Raw genomic sequence first — 21,016 nt, 5'->3', positions numbered from 1 at the left:
CACTGAATCTGCCTCCACACACTCTCAGACAGTGCATTCCAGATCCTAAACACTCACTGAACCTGCCTCCACCACACTCTCAGACAGTGCATTCCAGATCCTAAACACTCACTGAACCTGCCTCCACCACACTCTCAGACAGTGCATTCCTGATCCTAAACACTCCCTGAACCTGCCTCCACCACACTCTCAGACAGTGCATTCCAGATCCTAAACACTGACTGAATCTGCCTCCACCACACTCTCAGACAGTGCATTCCAGATCCTAAACACTCGCTGAACCTGCCTCCACCAAACTCTCAGACAGTGCATTCCAGATCCTAAACACTCACTGAACCTGCCTCCACCACACTCTCAGACAGTGCATTCCAGATCCTAAACACTCACTGAACCTGCCTCCACCACACTCTCAGACAGTGCATTCCAGATCCTAAACACTCACTGAACCTGCCTCCACCACACTCTCAGGCAGTGCATTCCAGATCCTAAACACTCACTGAACCTGCCTCCTCCACACTCTCAGACAGTGCATTCCAGATCCTAAACACTCGCTGAACCTGCCTCCACCAAACTCTCAGACAGTGCATTCCAGATCCTAAACACTCACTGAACCTGCCTCCACCACACTCTCAGACAGTGCATTCCAGATCCTAAACACTCACTGAACCTGCCTCCACCACACTCTCAGACAGTGCATTCCAGATCCTAAACACTCACTGAACCTGCCTCCTCCACACTCTCAGACAGTGCATTCCAGATCCTAAACACTCGCTGAACCTGCCTCCACCACACTCTCAGGCAGTGCATTCCAGATCCTAAACACTCACTGAACCTGCCTCCTCCACACTCTCAGACAGTGCATTCCAGATCCTAAACACTCACTGAACCTGCCTCCACCACACTCTCAGGCAGTGCATTCCAGATCCTAAACACTCACTGAACCTGCCTCCACCACACTCTGACAGTGCATTCCAGATCCTAAACACTCACTGAAACTGCCTCCCCCGCACTCTCAGACAGTGCATTCCAGATCCTAAACACTCACTGAACCTGCCTCCCCCGCACTCTCAGACAGTGCATTCCAGATCCTAAACACTCACTGAACCTGCCTCCACCACACTCTCAGACAGTGCATTCCAGATCCTAAACACTCGCTGAACCTGCCTCCACCACACTCTCAGGCAGTGCATTCCAGATCCTAAACACTCACTGAACCTGCCTCCACCACACTCTCAGACAGTGCATTCCAGATCCTAAACACTCACTGAACCTGCCTCCACCACACTCTCAGACAGTGCATTCCAGATCCTAAACACTCACTGAACCTGCCTCCACCACACTCTCAGACAGTGCATTCCAGATCCTAAACACTCACTGAACCTGCCTCCACCACACTCTCAGACAGTGCATTCCTGATCCTAAACACTCCCTGAACCTGCCTCCACCACACTCTCAGACAGTGCATTCCAGATCCTAAACACTGACTGAATCTGCCTCCACCACACTCTCAGACAGTGCATTCCAGATCCTAAACACTCACTGAATCTGCCTCCACCACACTCTCAGACAGTGCATTCCAGATCCTAAACACTCACTGAACCTGCCTCCACCACACTCTCAGACAGTGCATTCCAGATCTGAACCACTCACTGAACCTGCCTCCACCACACTCTCAGACAGTGCATTCCAGATCCTAAACACTCACTGAACCTGCCTCCACCACACTCTCAGACAGTGCATTCCAGATCCTAAACACTCACTGAACCTGCCTCCACCACACTCTCAGACAGTGCATTCCAGATCCTAAACACTCACTGAACCTGCCTCCACCACACTCTCAGACAGTGCATTCCAGATCCTAAACACTCACTGAACCTGCCTCCACCACACTCTCAGGCAGTGCATTCCAGATCCTAAACACTCACTGAACCTGCCTCCACCACACTCTCAGACAGTGCATTCCAGATCCTAAACACTCGCTGAACCTGCCTCCACCACACTCTCAGGCAGTGCATTCCAGATCCTAAACACTCACTGAACCTGCCTCCACCACACTCTGACAGTGCATTCCAGATCCTAAACACTCACTGAAACTGCCTCCCCCGCACTCTCAGACAGTGCATTCCAGATCCTAAACACTCACTGAACCTGCCTCCCCCGCACTCTCAGACAGTGCATTCCAGATCCTAAACACTCACTGAACCTGCCTCCACCACACTCTCAGACAGTGCATTCCAGATCCTAAACACTCGCTGAACCTGCCTCCACCACACTCTCAGGCAGTGCATTCCAGATCCTAAACACTCACTGAACCTGCCTCCACCACACTCTCAGACAGTGCATTCCAGATCCTAAACACTCACTGAACCTGCCTCCACCACACTCTCAGACAGTGCATTCCAGATCCTAAACACTCACTGAACCTGCCTCCACCACACTCTCAGACAGTGCATTCCAGATCCTAAACACTCACTGAACCTGCCTCCACCACACTCTCAGACAGTGCATTCCTGATCCTAAACACTCCCTGAACCTGCCTCCACCACACTCTCAGACAGTGCATTCCAGATCCTAAACACTGACTGAATCTGCCTCCACCACACTCTCAGACAGTGCATTCCAGATCCTAAACACTCACTGAATCTGCCTCCACCACACTCTCAGACAGTGCATTCCAGATCCTAAACACTCACTGAACCTGCCTCCACCACACTCTCAGACAGTGCATTCCAGATCTGAACCACTCACTGAACCTGCCTCCACCACACTCTCAGACAGTGCATTCCAGATCCTAAACACTCACTGAACCTGCCTCCACCACACTCTCAGACAGTGCATTCCAGATCCTAAACACTCACTGAACCTGCCTCCACCACACTCTCAGACAGTGCATTCCAGATCCTACACACTCACTGAACCTGCCTCCACCACACTCTCAGACAGTGCATTCCAGATCCTAAACACTCACTGAACCTGCCTCCACCACACTCTCAGACAGTGCATTCCAGATCCTAAACACTCACTGAACCTGCCTCCACCACACTCTCAGACAGTGCATTCCAGATCCTACACACTCACTGAACCTGCCTCCACCACACTCTCAGACAGTGCATTCCAGATCCTACACACTCACTGAACCTGCCTCCACCACACTCTCAGACAGTGCATTCCAGATCCTAAACACTCGCTGAACCTGCCTCCACCAAACTCTCAGACAGTGCATTCCAGATCCTAAACACTCACTGAACCTGCCTCCACCACACTCTCAGACAGTGCATTCCAGATCCTAAACACTCACTGAACCTGCCTCCACCACACTCTCAGACAGTGCATTCCAGATCCTAAACACTCACTGAACCTGCCTCCACCACACTCTCAGACAGTGCATTCCAGATCCTAAACACTCACTGAACCTGCCTCCACCACACTCTCAGACAGTGCATTCCAGATCCTAAACACTCACTGAACCTGCCTCCCCCGCACTCTCAGACAGTGCATTCCAGATCCTAAACACTCACTGAACCTGCCTCCCCCGCACTCTCAGACAGTGCATTCCAGATCCTAAACACTCACTGAACCTGCCTCCACCACACTCTCAGACAGTGCATTCCAGATCCTAAACACTCGCTGAACCTGCCTCCACCACACTCTCAGGCAGTGCATTCCAGATCCTAAACACTCACTGAACCTGCCTCCACCACACTCTCAGACAGTGCATTCCAGATCCTAAACACTCACTGAACCTGCCTCCACCACACTCTCAGACAGTGCATTCCAGATCCTAAACACTCACTGAACCTGCCTCCACCACACTCTCAGACAGTGCATTCCAGATCCTAAACACACACTGAACCTGCCTCCACCACACTCTCAGTTAGTGCATTCCAGATCCTAAACACTCACTGAACCTGCCTCCACCACACTCTCAGACAGTGCATTCCAGATCCTAAACACTCACTGAACCTGCCTCCACCACACTCTCAGGCAGTGCATTCCAGATCCTAAACACTCACTGAACCTGCCTCCACCACACTCTCAGACAGTGCATTCCAGATCCTAAACACTCACTGAACCTGCCTCCACCACACTCTCAGACAGTGCATTCCAGATCCTAAACACTCACTGAACCTGCCTCCACCACACTCTCAGACAGTGCATTCCAGATCCTAAACACTCACTGAACCTGCCTCCACCACACTCTCAGACAGTGCATTCCAGATCCTAAACACACACTGAACCTGCCTCCACCACACTCTCAGACAGTGCATTCCAGATCCTAAACACTCACTGAACCTGCCTCCACCACACTCTCAGACACTGCATTCCAGATCATAAACACTCACTGAACCTGCCTCCACCACACTCTCAGACAGTGCATTCCAGATCCTAAACACTCACTGAACCTGCCTCCACCACACTCTCAGACAGTGCATTCCAGATCCTAAACACTCACTGAACCTGCCTCCACCACACTCTCAGACACTGCATTCCTGATCCGAAACACTCACTGAACCTGCCTCCACCACACTCACAGACAGTGCATTCCAGATCCTAAACACTCACTGAACCTGCCTCCACCACACTCTCAGACAGTGCATTCCAGATCCTAAACACTCACTGAACCTGCCTCCACCACACTCTCAGACACTGCATTCCAGATCCTAAACACTCACTGAACCTGCCTCCACCACACTCTCAGACACTGCATTCCTGATCCGAAACACTCACTGAACCTGCCTCCACCACACTCACAGACAGTGCATTCCAGATCCTAAACACTCACTGAACCTGCCTCCACCACACTCTCAGACAGTGCATTCCAGATCCTAAACACTCACTGAACCTGCCTCCACCACACTCTCAGACAGTGCATTCCAGATCCTAAACACTCACTGAACCTGCCTCCACCACACTCTCAGACAGTGCATTCCACATCCTAAACACTCACTGAACCTGCCTCCACCACACTCTCAGACAGTGCATTCCAGATCCTAAACACTCACTGAACCTGCCTCCACCACACTCTCAGACACTGCATTCCTGATCCGAAACACTCACTGAACCTGCCTCCACCACACTCACAGACAGTGCATTCCAGATCCTAAACACTCACTGAACCTGCCTCCACCACACTCTCAGACAGTGCATTCCAGATCCTAAACACTCACTGAACCTGCCTCCACCACACTCTCAGACACTGCATTCCAGATCCTAAACACTCACTGAACCTGCCTCCACCACACTCTCAGACACTGCATTCCTGATCCGAAACACTCACTGAACCTGCCTCCACCACACTCACAGACAGTGCATTCCAGATCCTAAACACTCACTGAACCTGCCTCCACCACACTCTCAGACAGTGCATTCCAGATCCTAAACACTCACTGAACCTGCCTCCACCACACTCTCAGACACTGCATTCCAGATCCTAAACACTCACTGAACCTGCCTCCACCACACTCTCAGACAGTGCATTCCAGATCCTAAACTCTCCCTGAACCTGCCTCCACCACACTCTCAGAAAGTGCATTCCAGATCCTAAACACTCACTGTGTGAAAAGGTTTTTCCTCGTGTCACCATTGCTTCTTTTGCCAATCACCTTAAATCAGTGTCATCTAGTTCTGGATCCTTCCACCAATGGGAACAGTTTCTCTCTATCTACTCTGTCCAGACCCCTCATGCTTTTGAACACCTTTATCAAATCTCTTCTTAATCTTCTCTTCTCCAAGGAAATCTCAAATCCCAACCCTCAAAACTCAGTGCTCTAGGGACACACATGCTGATCTTGCAATTTCTCAGTATTTCTCTTTCGATCTCACAAGATTTTTCAAAAATGGGATTTTTCAAAAACACAGGTCAGATTGAAATGACATGATCTTTCTGTCCTTTGCTGCACGCTTTTCAAATTCAGGTGATGCATCCCATCTTCCCCTCCTGTTCCCAGTTGTCATTTTAGAACAAAGAACAAAGAAAGAACAAAGAAAATTACAGCACAGGAGCAGGCCCTTCGGCCCTCCAAGCCTGCGCCGATCCAGATCCTCTATCTAAACCTGTCGCCTATTTTCTAAGGGTCTGTATCTCTTTGCTTCCTGCCCATTCATGTATCTGTCCAGATACATCTTAAAAGACGCTATCGTGCCCGCGTCTACCACCTCCGCTGGCAACGCATTCCAGGCACCCACCACCCTCTGCTTAAAGAACTTTCCACGCATATCCCCCCTAAACTTTTCCCCTCTCACTTTGAACTCGTGACCCCTAGTAATTGAATCCCCCACTCTGGGAAAAAGCTTCTTGCTATCCACCCTGTCTATACCTCTCATGATTTTGTACACCTCAATCAGGTCCCCCCTCAACCTCCGTCTTTCTAATGAAAATAATCCTAATCTACTCAACCTCTCTTCATAGCTAGCACCCTCCATACCAGGCAACAGTTGGAATTTCACTGTGCATCTTAAAGCAGGTCTGTGTTAAACGTCAGAGTTGGAGACTAGACAGGAAGGTGGAGTCTGGCTTTGTGCAATGGGACGGGAGTGTCTGCTTTTTTGTGTGAGTGAACACTGCAGTCACTGTTGGCCAAGACTCAGCTGCTATCAGGCTTTATCAGTCCTAATGGGAGAGGTAGGAGGGAAAACAAACATTATACACAGCTTTGTGATGTCAGTGTCAGACTCCACAGAGTGCCTCAGCTCTGCAGAGACTGCAGTGAGAGACGAGCAGTCAGGATTTACCAAGTGAGGCAACAGTTTGTAGAGAAGATCAGAAAATGGGGCGTAGAGGCGAGTGTCTGAAAAATCACAGGGTATTTTTTTTTATATTCATTCATGGGATGTGGGCATCATGTCCATTGTCTGTCACTCCTCTTCCGGCTTTTTAAATTTAACTTGGAGACCACTTCATCAATTCATCACCGTAAAGTACACACATTAAATTTAAAAGCATAAACATTGGGCACAGTGACGCAGTGGTTAGCACTGCAGCCTCACAGCTCCAGCGACCCGGGTTCGGTTCTGGGTACTGCCTGTGTGGAGTTTGCAAGTTCTCCCTGTGACCATGTGGGTTTCCTCCGGGTGCTCCGGTTTCCTCCCACAGCCAAAGACTTGCAGGTTGATAGGTAAATTGGCCATTATAAATTGCCCCTAGTGTAGGTAGGGGAATGGTGGGAATGTGGGAGGAATATGGGATTAATGTAGGATTAGTATAAATGGGTGGTTGATGGTCATCACAGACTCGGTGGGCCGAAGGGCCTGTTTCAGTGCTGTATCAAGAAATAAAATAAATAAAAAATTGCTCCATTGGAGTGTGTTGCCAGTACATGATTTACCATGTGACCACTAGCACATATATATATATAATATTTTATATGTGTATGTATATATATATATATATGTTGTATCCTATAAAAATGAAATACATTGAACTCTCTCCAACTGAGGAATTTACTATATAACCACCTTCAGTTTAGTGAATGATCTGAGGCCTTCATAACTGACCCACAGGACAGAAACATCAACTGCTAACATCATGAATCATCCGGCTGAACAAAGGAACAGCATCATTCTGTGTATTTCTCAGGAGTGCTGCTGGTTTATGTTGTACCTGAAAGAGGCACTGCACCAAGAAATATCAGCAAATAGAATTGTGCAGCACAGATGGAGGCCATTCAGCCCACCCTGCCTACGCTGGCTCTCTGAAAGAGTTGCTTATTCCTCCCACTCCCCTGCTTCTTCCCCCCTCCCCTCCCTTAGCCCTGGATACCTCTCCCCTTGAAATATATATCCAAAACCTCTTTTGAAAATGATTACTGAATCGCCTGACGACACAGTGCGATGGGACCTGGCCCTACTGCCTTTTAAAGAGTTGGATTCATCAACACAGGGCAATGAGTGAGACCCACTGGGTCTGGAGTATTCAACTTGCCTATTTTAGATGTAATTTTGAGGATTTTAAGCTGCTCAGACAGCAGAGATTCTGCAGTGTGAGAGACAGAGAGCTGGTTTGTGCAATGGGTTAGGCATACCTTTGGAACCTGGGCTTTTATTCCAGCCACGATACACTGATCTTGGGACTCCTGGGGCCTCGGTTCCTCACAGGGCTCGACTCACATCAGAAGCCTGGCATTAATTTGCAACTTAACTCCATTGGTTGGTGTGGAAAAGCTAGGGAGCATGTGCGGGGATTTTAAAAAAGTTTTATGTGAAGTTTTTTCAAATGTAATAATATAGTTTTTGTAAAGAACTCTGTCCTGTAGAGACTGAATAAATCACTACTGAGGTTTCTAAACCAACTGTTAATCTATATTGGTTTACGCTTGAAAAGAAAAGCAACTCATGATTTATAAACTAAATCTCTCAATTTTTAAGAGTTTATCTCCTGAATAATGAGGCAGTGGGATTGGTTTCATTGGACCCTTGATTAGGAGAGCAACTGGTCACAAGGTGCAAATCCCAGAGTATTTCTGTCTGTGGTTTTTGCTGCTGTTATTGTTCATTCGCCTTTGTGTAAGAGCTGAAGAGAGAGAAATAAAGAAAGACAGAGAGAATAGGGTGTGAGGGCAGGAAGAGGAGAGAGGGCGAGAAAGAAAAGAGAGGAGAGGGAAAGGAGAGAGATAGCGTATACAGAGATAGCTAGAGGCAGAGGAGAGACACAAGGGGAAAGAATTGCATAGAACTTGTGGTGGGGGGGGAAAGGAAGGAGAGTGGGGTGGGGGGGGACAGAAAGGAGAGTGGGGGAGAGGGATGGGAAAGGAAGGAGAGTGGGGGAGAGGGATAGGAAAGGAAGGAGAGTGGGGGTGAGGGATGGGAAAGGAAGGAGAGTGGGGGTGAGGGATGGGAAAGGAAGGAGAGTGGGGGAGAGGGGGGGAAAGGAAGGAGAGTGGGGGAGAGGGATGGGAAAGGAAGGAGAGTGGGGGAGAGGGGGGGACAGAAAGGAGAGTGGGGGAGAGGGATGGGAAAGGAAGGAGAGTGGGGGAGAGGGAGGGGACAGAAAGGAGAGTGGGGGAGAGGGAGGGGAAAGGAAGGAGAGTGGGGGAGAGGGATGGGAAAGGAAGGAGAGTGGGGGAGAGGGATGGGAAAGGAAGGAGAGGGAGGGGAAAGGAAGGAGAGTGGGGGAGAGGGAGGGGAAAGGAAGGAGAGTGGGGGAGAGGGAGGGGACAGAAAGGAGAGTCGGGGAGAGGGAGGGGAAAGGAAGGAGAGTGGGGGAGAGGGATGGGAAAGGAAGGAGAGTGGGGGAGAGGGATGGGAAAGGAAGGAGAGGGAGGGGAAAGGAAGGAGAGTGGGGGAGAGGGAGGGGACAGAAAGGAGAGTGGGGGAGAGAGGGGGAAAGGAAGGAGAGTGGGGGAGAGGGATGGGAAAGGAAGGAGAGTGGGGGAGAGGGAGGGGAAAGGAAGGAGAGTGGGGGAGAGGGAGGGGAAAGGAAGGAGAGTGGGGGAGAGGGAGGGGACAGAAAGGAGAGTGGGGGAGGGGGGGGAAAGGAAGGAGAGTGGGGGAGAGGGATGGGAAAGGAAGGAGAGTGGGGGAGAGGGATGGGAAAGGAAGGAGAGTGGGGGAGAGGGGGGGACAGAAAGGAGAGTGGGGGAGAGGGGGGGAAAGGAAGGAGAGTGGGGGAGAGGGATGGGAAAGGAAGGAGAGTGGGGGAGAGGGATGGGAAAGGAAGGAGAGTGGGGGAGACGGAGGGGAAAGGAAGGAGCGTGGTGGAGAGGGAGGGGAAAGGAAGGAGAGTGGGGGAGAGGGATGGGAAAGGAAGGAGAGTGGGGGAGAGGGAGGGGAAAGGAAGGAGCGTGGTGGAGAGGGAGGGGAAAGGAAGGAGAGTGGGGGAGAGGGAGAGGAAAGGAAGGAGAGTGGGGGAGAGGGAGGGGAAAGGAAGGAGAGTGGGGGAGAGGGAGGGGACAGAAAGGAGAGTGGGGGAGAGGGGGGGAAAGGAAGGAGAGTGGGGGAGAGGGATGGGACAGAAAGGAGAGTGGGGGAGAGGGAGGGGAAAGGAAGGAGAGTGGGGGAGAGGGAGGGGAAAGGAAGGAGAGTAGGGGGAAGGGAGGGGACAGGAAGGAGAGTGGGGGAGAGGGAGGGGAAAGGAAGGAGAGTAGGAGAGAGGGAGGGGAAAGGAAGGAGAGTAGGAGAGAGGGAGGGGAAAGGAAGGAGAGTAGGAGAGAGGGAGGGGAAAGGAAGGAGAGGGAGGGGAAAGGAAGGAGAGTGGGGGAGAGGGAGGTGCAGTGACACTGAATGATTATATGTGTTTTTCAGGCTGCTCAATACATCAGAACGATATCAAATCCGAGACTGCGAGGTGGAACCTGGGAGACCTGCGTCTGTGAATCACGACAGAAAAAGTGTTGAGTTCCCCAAAAAATTTCCAGAATGCAACTCCACTCGAAATACCAGGAGCCCAGAGTAACAGGGAATCATTTAATTATAAGGAAGGAAGGAGGGTTAAAATTTAACCCCACGATTCCTTAGGGACCTCTGGAATTGAAAGGAGTCACTGGAACAGAAGGAGGCCATTCAGCCCTTCGAGCCTGTTCTGCCATTCAGTTAGATCATGACAGATCCGCATCTTAACTCCACTTACCCGCCTTTCCTCCATATGAATTCATAAATTCCTCTGCTTCTATTTGTTAGGATTTATAGAGAGAAGAACTTGAACAGGTAAAGAGAACAGTAAGCCACTGAGTATTTAAACTGTCTGTTGGGTCGATGGTGACCATCACTGCCCTCTCTACCCACTTGCAGTATTATTTTGCTGCTCCTTTTTCTGGCCCCTCCTCCCCGGACCCTGGAGACCGGATCCACATGCACTGGCTGCTTTCCCACTGCCTCCATCAAAAGCTCACGTCTCAATCCAGACAATCAGTGTGAACAAGAGCTGAAAACGATCCGATCTCACACATTGTCTGCAGACAGACTGATGAATGGTGATCACCATGGCTGATCTTGCCAATCTCCTCCCTGCCAACTCACACTTCCCAGTACTGATCCTGTGGACTCTGCCAGTGCTTCCAGTGATCATCACCACTCTCTGCAACTCCATTCACTCATGAGAAAGGCCTTTGCAATCCATGAGCTTATTGTGGATGATTATGTTGACATCCAGGCTTTGATGGGAACTAGGCTGATGGGTGATGACACCTTCCCCCTAAATGAAGCCTCTCTGCCTGGCTATAGCTTCCAGAACTTGCCCTGCTCAGACCATCACAGTGGCAGTGTGGGGCTTAGCACCAAATCTCACCTTGGCCTGACCCCCCTACTCCTCTGGCACTTTCTTCTCCTTTGAACTTCTCACCTTGTTCCACCCCTCCCACCTCTCATTTAAAATCCTCATTCTTCACGGCCCATTATCATAACATTTTCACACGGATTTACCTCCCTCAGTCTCTGTAGTGAGTGACTTCTCACCCTCTCAGCCTGTTCCATTTCTAACCTTTTCCAGTTCACTGAAACATTAACTCTGTTTCTCTCTCCACAGATGCTGCCAGACCTGCTGAGTATTTCCAGCACTTTCTGTTTTTATTTCAGATTGCCAGCATCTGCAGTATTTTGCTTTTATTGACTTCTCATCCTCGATGACTTCAACCTCCATCTTAAGCCATCATGTTCTCTCTCCTCTGAGTTCACTGCCCTCTTATCCTCCCTCAATCTCTCCCTGCAAGTAAACTCCCCAACCCATATTCCCAGCCTCCTCCTTGACCTCACTGTCTCACCTGACCTCCTGCTCTCATTGTGTTCATCACAGGTGAGGCTTTCTTTGATCACCTCCCTGTATCGCTCTCCACCCATATCTCCCTTCCCCTCCCAAACCAGCTTCCTTCTGTGTCTACTCCTGGAATAATCTCTATACCAATTCGCTGGTTTAGTCATTCAGAACCAGATCTGGCTGGACCACATAAATCACTATCAGGTCCTGCTCTCATCTGCTAAAACTGCTCACTATTCCAGGATCATCGTGGAATGCAAAGATAACCCCCAGTTTCTTTTCTCTACTGTAATGCATTTTCTTAAACCCCTCTCTCCCATCTCATTCACCCTCACCTCCAGTAGTAAGTGCGAGAAGCTCATAGACTTCTTTGGTTTGTCTCGACCTTCGTGACAATCAGTTGCCTCTGCCGCGTCCCGCACTTTCACTACTCCACCTGACCAAGAGGAAGGGCACTTCCCCCGTCCGAGCCCTGAACTCACATCTTTCACTAGTTTCTCTCCTATCTCCCTTCATGTCCTCTCCGATCTCATCCTGTCCATGTGACCCACCTCCTGTTCCCTTGATCCTATTCCCACTAAACTTCTAGCCACCCAACTTCCCCTCCTGGTCTCCATCTTAGGCAATATTGTAATCAGTTCTCTCGCTTCAGGTGTTGTCCCTCTCTCATTTAAATCTGCCGTCATCTCCTCCTTCTCAAAAACCCACACTTAACCCTACAGTCCTTGCAAACAAGCGCCCCATCTCCAACCTCCCTCTCCTTTCCAAAGTCCCTGATCGTGTTGTCGCCTCCCAAATCCACTCCTATCTTTTCCGGAACTCCATGTTTGAATGCCTCCAATCAGGTTTCAGCACCGGCCTCAGTACCAAAACAGCTCTTATCAAAGTCACAAATGACATCCTCGTGACTGTGACAAAGGTAAATTTTCCCTCCTCATCCTTCTCGACCTGTCTGCAACCTTTGACCCGGTTGACCACATCATCCTCCTCCAACACCTCTCCACTGTTGTCCAGCTGGGTGGCACTGCTCTCACCTGGGTCCATTCTCATCTCTCTAATTATAGCCAGAGAATCATCCTCAATAAGTGCTCTTCGCACTCCCATACTGCGACCTCTGGTCTCCCCCAAGCATCTATCCTTGTCCCCCTCTTATTTCTCATCTACACGCTGCCCCTCAGTGACATCATCCCAAAACATGGCTTCACTTTTCACATGTATGCTGGCGACGCCCAGCTCTACCTCACCACCACCTCTCTCAACTCCTCCGCCCAGCTCTACTCACCACCACTTCTCTCAACTCCTCCGCCCAGCTCTACTCACCACCACCTCTCTCAACTCCTCCGCCCAGCTCTACCTCACCACCACCTCTCTCAACTCCTCCGCCCAGCTCTACCTCACCACAACCTCTCTCAACTCCTCCGCCCAGCACTACCTCACCACCACCTCTCTCAACTCCTCCACCCAGCTCTACCTCACCACCACCTCTCTCAACTCCTCCGCCCAGCTCTACCTCACCACCACCTCTCTCAACTCCTCCGCCCAGCTCTACCTCACCACCACCTCTCTCAACTCCTCCTCCCAGCTCTACCTCACCACCACCTCTCTCAACTCCTCCGCCCAGCTCTACCTCACCACCACCTCTCTCAACCCTCCGCCCAGCACTACCTCACCACCACCTCTCAACTCCTCCGCCCAGCTCTACCTCACCACCACCTCTCTCAACTCCTCCGCCCAGCTCTACCTCACCACCACCTCTCTCAACTCCTCCGCCCAGCTCTACCTCACCACCACCTCTCTCAACTCCTCCGCCCAGCTCTACCTCACCACCACCTCTCTCAACTCCTCCGCCCAGCTCTACCTCACCACCACCTCTCTCAACTCCTCCTCCCAGCTGTTCCTCACCACCACCTCTCTCAACTCCTCCGCCCAGCTCTACCTCACCACCACCTCTCTCAACTCCTCTGCTGTCTCTAAATTATTAGACTGATTATCTGACATCCAGTACTGGATGAACAGAAATTTCCTCCAATTAAATATTGGGAAGACCGAAGCCATTGTCTTCAGTCCCTGCTCCAACCTCTGTTCCCCAACTACCGACTCCATCCCTCTCCCTGTCTGAGGCTGAACCACTGTCTGAATGGGTGGTCGAGGCAGAAAATCTCATTGTATTTAAAAAATACTTGGATCTGCTCTTGAGGTGCTGACACCTACAGGACTACGGACCAAGTGCTGTAAAGTGGGAATAGGCTGGATAGCTCTTTGGGTCACCATGGAAATGATGGGCTGAATGGACTCCTTCTGTGCAGTAAATTTTTCTATGTTTCTATCAGACTGTTCACAACCTTAGTGCCAGGTTTGATGAGGAGATGAATGTCCGGCCACATTTCCACCTGTGTAACATCACCCAACTCCACCCCTGCCTCAGCTCATCTTCTGCTGAAACCCTCACCCATACCTTTGTTACCTTCATTGTTAAAACATATGCAGAAACAGAGGCAATAAAATATTACATTTCGCAGCTAAAAATAGAATACGTTACAAAGGTAGACAGGATTGAATTGTAGAGTGGAGTTCTTTGGTCACTGAGATACAGGTGTCACAGGCAGTGTGAAGAACCTCATGGCTGAGACCACATCAGGGCTTTGAATTGTGTGGAAACATCTCAGCCTTGTCGCCTAAATCAACACTCCTGGCTGCCTCCTACATTCAACCATCTGTAAACTTAAGGCAAGCTCTGCTGCCCCTGCCTGAACTTGCACTAAATCCCATTTCCCCATCACTTTTGTGCTCGCTGACCTCCCGGACCAGCAAGGCCTTGATTTTAAAATTCTCATCCTTGTTTGCAAATCCCTCATGTCCTCGCCTCTCCCTATCTCTGTAATCTCCTCCAGCCCCACAACCCTCTGAGATATCTGCACTCCTCTAATTCTGGCCTCTTGAGCATCCCTGATTTTAATCACTCCACCATTGGTGGCCGTGCCTTCAGCTGCCTGGACCCCAAACTCTGGAATTCCCTCCCTAAACCTCTCCACCTCTCTCTCTCCTCCTTAAGACGCTCCTTAAAACCTACCTCTTTGACCAAGCTTTTGGCCATCTTCCCTAATATCTCCTTATATAGCTTGGTGTCTAATTTTGATTGTTAACACTCCTGTGAAGGGCCTTGGATGTTTCACAATGTTAAAGGCGCTATACAAATACAAGTTCTTGTTGCTATTGGAAGAGTGCAGCACTGTCAGAGGGTCAGTACTGAGGGAGTGCTGCACTGTCAGAGGGTCAGTACTGAGGGAGTGCCGCACTGTCAGAGGGTCAGTACTGAGGGAGTGCTGCACTGTCGGAAGGTCAGTACTGAGGGAGTGCTGCACTGTCGGAGGATCAGTATTGAGGGAGTGCTGCACTGTCGGAGGGTCAGTACTGAGAGAGTGATGCACTGTCGGGGGGTCAGTACTGAGGGAGTGCTGCAATGTCGGAGGGTCAGTACTGAGGGAGTGCTGCACTGTCGGAGGGTCAGTACTGAGGGAGCGCTGCACTGTGGGAGGGTCAGTACTGAGGGAACGCTGCACTGTCGGAGGGTCAGTACTGAGGTAGTACTGCACTGTCGGAGGGTCAGTACTGAGGGAATGCTGCACTGTCGGAGGGTCAGTACTGAGGGAGCGCTGCACTGTCGGAGGGGCAGTACTGAGGGAGTGCTGCACTGTCGGAGGGTCAGTACTGAGGGAGCGCTGCACTGTCGGAGGGTCAGTACTGAGGTAGTACTGCACTGTCGGAGGGTCAGTACTGAGGGAGTGCTGCACTGTCGGAGGGTCAGTACTGAGGGAGCGCTGCACTGTCGGATGGTCAGTACTGAGGGAACGCTGCACTGTCGGAGGGTCAGTACTGAGGTAGTACTGCACTGTCGGAGGGTCAGTACTGAGGGAATGCTGCACTGTCAGAGGGTCAGTACTGAGGTAGTACTGCACTGTCGGAGGGTCAGTACTGAGAGAGTGCTGCACCGTCGGAGGGTCAGTACTGAGAGAGTGCTGCACTGTCGGAGGGTCAGTCCTGAGGGAGTGCTGCACTGTCGGAGGGTCAGTCCTGAGGGAGAGCTGCACTGTCGGAGGGTCAGTCCTGAGGGAGCACTGCAATGCAGAACCAGGCTGAATAAATAATGTTCAGAGGGGAAGCGAAAAAACAAATAAGAGAAGCAAAGAGAGGGTTTGAAAATAAACTGGCAGTTAGCATTAAAGGAAATCCCAATCTCTTTGAGAGGTATATAAATAGTAAAAGGTTGGTAAGAGATGGAGTGGGGCCAATTAGGGACCAAAAAGGGGGATTTACACATAGAGGCAGGGGGCATGGCTGAGATATTAAATGAAAACTTTGCATTTGTCTTTACCAAGGACCAAGGTGGGGAAACAGAGTACAGAAAAGATTCACGAGAATGGTTCCAGGGATGAGGAATTTCAGTTATGAAGATAGATTGAAGAAGTTTGGACTGTTTTCCTTGGAGAAGAGAAGGCTGAGAGGTGATTTGATCGAGGTATTGAAAATCATGAGGGGTCTGGACAGAGGAGATAGAGAGAAACTGTTCCCACTCGTGAAAGGATTGAGAATGAGAGGGCATAGATTTAAATTATTTGGTAAGAGAAGCAAAAGTGACATGAGGAAAAACTTTTTCACGCAGCGAGTGGTTAAGGTCTGGAATGCGCCGCCCGAGAACATGGAGGAGGGAGGGTCCCTGAACCTTTGCTTCCCATTGCCATTTATCATTTGCCTGGAAGGGATGATTGAGCAGAGTTTACTTGTCTGGAATAATTTCAATCTTTCTGATCGAGTCTTGTTTACAATGCTGTTACATTTCACAATTATTACAGGACAAACAGAAAATATGATCATTTTTTCCGGACGTGGTTCCTTCAAGCTTTGATATATTGCATATTTTTTTATTAGGATTTATAAATGCCATGTTTTTGGATGTTTTTAAATAAAGAGTTAAAGTTAACAGCTAAACCCGTTCCCTCAAGCTTCAGGTTGCCTGTCCTCTATGTAGCTCGCATGTATGTGCACACAAACACACGTGTGCTTGTTCACACACACACACACACACACATGGACACTAAATGTAGGTACCAATGACATAGACAGGACAAGGAAAGAGGTTTTGCATAGTTAGTATGAGGAGGCACCAAATTAAGAAGCAGAACCTCAAAGGTAATAATCTCTGGATTAATACCTGAACCACGTGCAAATTCGCATAGGACAAATTAGATTCGAGAAATTAATGCTTAGCTCCAAGACTGGTTTGGTAGAAGTGGGTTCCAATTCGTGGGGCACTGGCACCAGTACTGGGGAAAGTGGTGGCTGTACCATTGAGACCGGGTGTTCTAGCGAGCCGCATAACTAGGGAAGTAGAGAGGGTTTTAAACTGAATAGTGGGGCAAGGGATCAAATGTGGGAAGATATGGTAAATCAAGCAGTAGAGACAAGGGAAATGATAAACAGTCCATGACAGGAAGGGACAGTGAGTACAAATCTAAGTGTAAATCAGCAGATAAGGCTAGAGGTTACAAAAATAATACAAAGGACAAACCTAAAGGCTCTATCTGAATTCAGGTAGCATTCGAAAGAAAACAGATGAACTGAGAGCACAAATAGGAATAAATAAGTATTATCTGTTAACCATTACAAAGACAAAGCTGCAGGATGACAAGGATTGGGACATGAATATTGAAGGGTACATAATGTTTAGGAAGGACAGTAGTCTAGGAAAAGGTGTAGTGGTGGCTTCTTTAATTAATGATGATATTAGCACAATAGAGAGGGATGAGCTAAGTTCAGAAAACCAGGATGGAGAAGCGTTTTGGGCAGAGATGAATTAGAACATTACAGCGCAGTACAGGCCCTTCGGCCCTCGATGTTGCGCCGACCTGTGAAACCATCTGACCTACACTATTCCATTTGCATCCATATGTCTATCCAATGACCACTTAAATGCCCTTAAAGTTGGCGAGTCCACTACTGTTGCAGGCAGGGCGTTCCACGCCCCTACTACTCTCTGAGTAAAGAAACTACCTCTAACATCTGTCCTATATCTATCACCCCTCAACTTAAAGCTATGTCCCCTCGTGTTTGCCATCACCATCCGAGGAAAAAGACTCTCACTAACCCTCTGATTATCTTATATGTCTCTATTAAGTCACCTCTCCTCCTCCTCTCCAACGAAAACAACCTCAAGTCCCTCAACCTTTCCTCGTAAGACCTTCCCTCCATACCAGGCAACATCCTAGTAAATCTCCTCTGCACCCTTTCCAAAGCTTCCACATCCTTCCTATAATGCGGTGACCAGAACTGCATGCAATACTCCAGGTGCGGTCTCACCAGACTTTTGTACAGCTGCAGCATGACCTCGTGGCTCCGAAACTCGATCCCCCTACTAATAAAAGCTAACACACCATATGCCAGTCTCTCTTCATTGCTGAAATGCACCAGTCCAGGAAACATCCTGGTGAATCTCCTCTGCACCCTCTCCAGTGCAATCACATCCTTCCTATATTGTAGTGACCAGAACTGTACATAGTACTCCAACTGTGGCCTAACTAGTGTTTTATACAGCTCCCTGCTCTTATATTCTATGCCTCGGCTAATAAAGGCAAGTATCCCATATGCCTTCCTAACCACTTCAACTACTTGTGCTGCTGCCTTCAGTGATCTATGGACAAGTACACCAAGGTCCCTCTGACCCTCTGTACTTCCTAGGGTCCTACCATCCACTGTGTATTCTTTTGCCTTGTTAGTCCTCCCAAAATGCATCACCTCACACTTCTCAGGATTAAATTCCATTTGCCACTGCTCTGTCCATCTTACCAGCCCATCTATATCGTCCTATAATCTAAGGCTTTCCTCCTCATTATTTATGACACCAATTTTCGTGTCATCTGCGAACTTACTGATCATACCTCCTATATTCATGTCTAAATCATTAATGTACACTACAGACAGCAAGAGTCCCAGCACCGATCCCTTCGGTACACCACTGGTCACAGGCTTCCCCTTGCAAAAAACAACCCGTGACCATCAACCTCTGCCTCCTGCCACTAAGCTAATTTTGGAACCAATTTGCCAAATTGCCCTGGATCCAAAGGGCTCTTACCTTCTTGACCAATCTCCCATGCAGGACCTTATCAAAAGCCTTACTGAAATCCATGTAGATGACATCAACTGCTTTACCCTCATCTACACACCTAGTCATCTCCTTGAAAAATTCAATCAAATTTGTTAGACATGATCTCCCCGACAAAGCCATGCTTACTATCCTTGATTAATCCCTGCCTCTCCGAGTGGAGATTAATCCTGTCGCTCAGAATTTTTTTCCAATAGCTTCCCTACCACTGATGTTAGACTCACTGGCCTGTAATTACCCGGTTTACCCCTACTACCCTTCTTGAATAATGGTAACACATTTGCTGTCCTCCAGTCCTCTATTACCTCTCCTGTGGCCAGAGAGGATTTGAAAATTTGTGTCAGAGCCCCTGCAATTTCCTCCCTTGCCTCACAGAACAACCTGGGATACATCTCATCTGGGCCTGGGATTTATCCACTTTTAAGCCTGCAAATACCTCCTCCCTTTCAATGCTAATATGTTCAAGTATATCACAATTCCCCTCCCTGATCTCGACACCTACATCATCCTTCTCCATCGTGAACACAGATGAAAAGTAATCATTTAAAACCTCACCTCTGTCCTCTGGCTCCACACACAGATTGCCACTTTGGTCCCAAATGAAAAGGCAAGAAGTCACTTGTGGGAGGGGTGTACAGACCACCTAACAGTAACCATATGGTAGGACAGGGAATAAAGGAAGAAATAATGGGAGCTTGTCAGAAAGTTATGGTGATAATCATGGGAGATTTTGATCTACATATAGATTGGAAAAATCAGATGGGCAAAGGTAGCCTCGATGAGGAATTCATAGAATGTTTTCGGGATAGTTTCTTAGAACAGCATGTTCTGGAGCCAATCAGAGAGCAGACTATACTAGACCTGGTATTGTGAAACAAGATAGGATTCATTAATGACGTCATAGTGAAGGTGCCCCTCGGCAGCAGCGATCATTCAGTTTGAGGGAGAGAAGAGTGGGTCTAAGACTAGTATTTTAAACTTAAATAGGGGCAATTATGAGGACATGAAAGCAGAGCTAGCTAAAATGAACTGACAAATTAGGGTAAGAGACAGGTCAATAGAGATGCAGACATTTAAGGGGATATTTCGGAATACACAGAATAGATACATTCCAACGAGAAAGAAAACTTCCAAGAGGGAGGGCGTCAGAAGTTTGGACAGAACATAAAAAAGGCAAAGAATGACTAAAAGATTAATAAGGAAGCAAAAATTAGAGTACAAGAGAAAGCTGGCTAGAAATATAAAAACAGGGATACCATATTCACCATAAAAGATACAAGTAAAATCCCATATTAGCTGTAAATCAGGAAATGGAAGGGAGGGAGGAACTCAAGAAAATTACAATCACCAGGGAAGTGGTACTGAACAAATTGTTAGAGCTGCGGGCTGACAAGTCCCCGGGTCCTGATGGACTTCATCCTAGGGTCTTAAAAGAAATGGCTAGTGAGATAGTTGATGCATTAGTTTTAATTTTCAATTCCCTAGATTCTGGGAAGGTTCCTTTAGATTGGAAAATAGCGAATGTAACTCCTTTATTCAAAAAGGGAGAGAGACAGAAAGCAGGAAACTACAGGCCAGTTAGCTTAACATCTGTCATCGGGAAAATGTTAGAAGCTATTATTAAAGATGTTATAGCAGGGCACTTAGAAAAATTCAAGGTAATCAGACAGAGTCAACATGGTTTTGTGAAAGGGAAATCATGTTTAACCAATTTATTGGAGTTCTTTGAAGAAGTAATATGTGCTGTGGCTAAAGGGGAACCAGTGGATGTATTGTACTTAGATTTCCAGAAGTCATTTGATAAGATGCCACATCAAAGGTTATTGCAGAAAATAAAAGCTCATGGTGTAGGGGGTAACATATTGGCATGGATAGAAGATTGGCTAGTTAACAGGAAACAGAGAGTAGGCATAAATGGGTCATTTTCTGGTTGGCAAGATGTAATGAGTGGTGTGCCACAGGGATCTGTGCTGGGGCCTTAACTTTTTATCTAAACGGTTTGGATGAAGGGACCGAAGGTATGGTTGCTGATGACAAAGATAGGTAGGAAAGTAACTTGTGATGAGGACATAAGGGGGCTACAAAGGGATATAGATAGGTTAAGTGAGTGGGCAAAGACCAGGTAAATGGAGTATAATATGGGAAAGTGTGAAATGCCCACTTTGGCAGCAAGA

At 48.6% G+C, this 21,016-nt stretch overlaps 2 protein-coding genes across 6 annotated transcripts in view; both read left to right on the top strand.

The window, feature by feature from the left end:
• The window catches only part of LOC137351620 (tonsoku-like protein), a 321,657-nt gene extending 311,332 nt beyond the window's left edge, over positions 1–10,325 (top strand). For 2 of the 3 annotated variants that reach the window (XM_068016251.1, XM_068016241.1), the window contains one exon: positions 10,240–10,325. In XM_068016251.1, the coding sequence (XP_067872352.1) occupies positions 10,240–10,310 (71 nt within the window). In that variant the 3' untranslated portion in view covers positions 10,311–10,325. Of the gene's footprint in view, positions 1–7,461; positions 8,189–10,239 lie in introns of those variants that run through there. The other variant, XM_068016243.1, reaches the window with a different exon arrangement.
• Positions 10,326–12,509: 2,184 nt separating this feature from the next.
• Positions 12,510–13,673, top strand: LOC137351632 (uncharacterized). Of its 3 annotated transcripts, none has more exons than XM_068016288.1 (2): positions 12,510–13,324; positions 13,400–13,673. In XM_068016288.1, the coding sequence occupies exons 1-2, from the start codon at positions 12,510–12,512 to the stop codon at positions 13,671–13,673; spliced, it is 1,089 nt and encodes a 362-aa protein (XP_067872389.1). The 3 variants fall into 3 exon arrangements, with proteins under 3 accessions (XP_067872389.1, XP_067872369.1, XP_067872379.1); XM_068016268.1 differs by having other exon boundaries at positions 12,510–13,326; positions 13,363–13,673; XM_068016278.1 differs by having other exon boundaries at positions 12,510–13,555; positions 13,595–13,673.
• Positions 13,674–21,016: the final 7,343 nt, after the last annotated feature.

This window comes from Heterodontus francisci, chromosome 2 (genome assembly GCF_036365525.1).
Source record: "Heterodontus francisci isolate sHetFra1 chromosome 2, sHetFra1.hap1, whole genome shotgun sequence".
NCBI classification, from domain to species: Eukaryota; Metazoa; Chordata; class Chondrichthyes; order Heterodontiformes; family Heterodontidae; genus Heterodontus; species Heterodontus francisci.
This window is presented reverse-complemented; position numbering and strand designations above follow the sequence as displayed.

Coding starts and splice junctions, on each gene's coding strand:
- LOC137351632 (XM_068016268.1), top strand. CDS start 12,510: ATGTTTGAATGCCTCCAATCAGGTTTCAGCACCGGCCTCAGTACCAAA. Junction 13,327..13,362: donor GCTCTACCTCACCACCACCT/CTCTCAACCCTC, acceptor CCTCACCACCAC/CTCTCAACTCCTCCGCCCAG.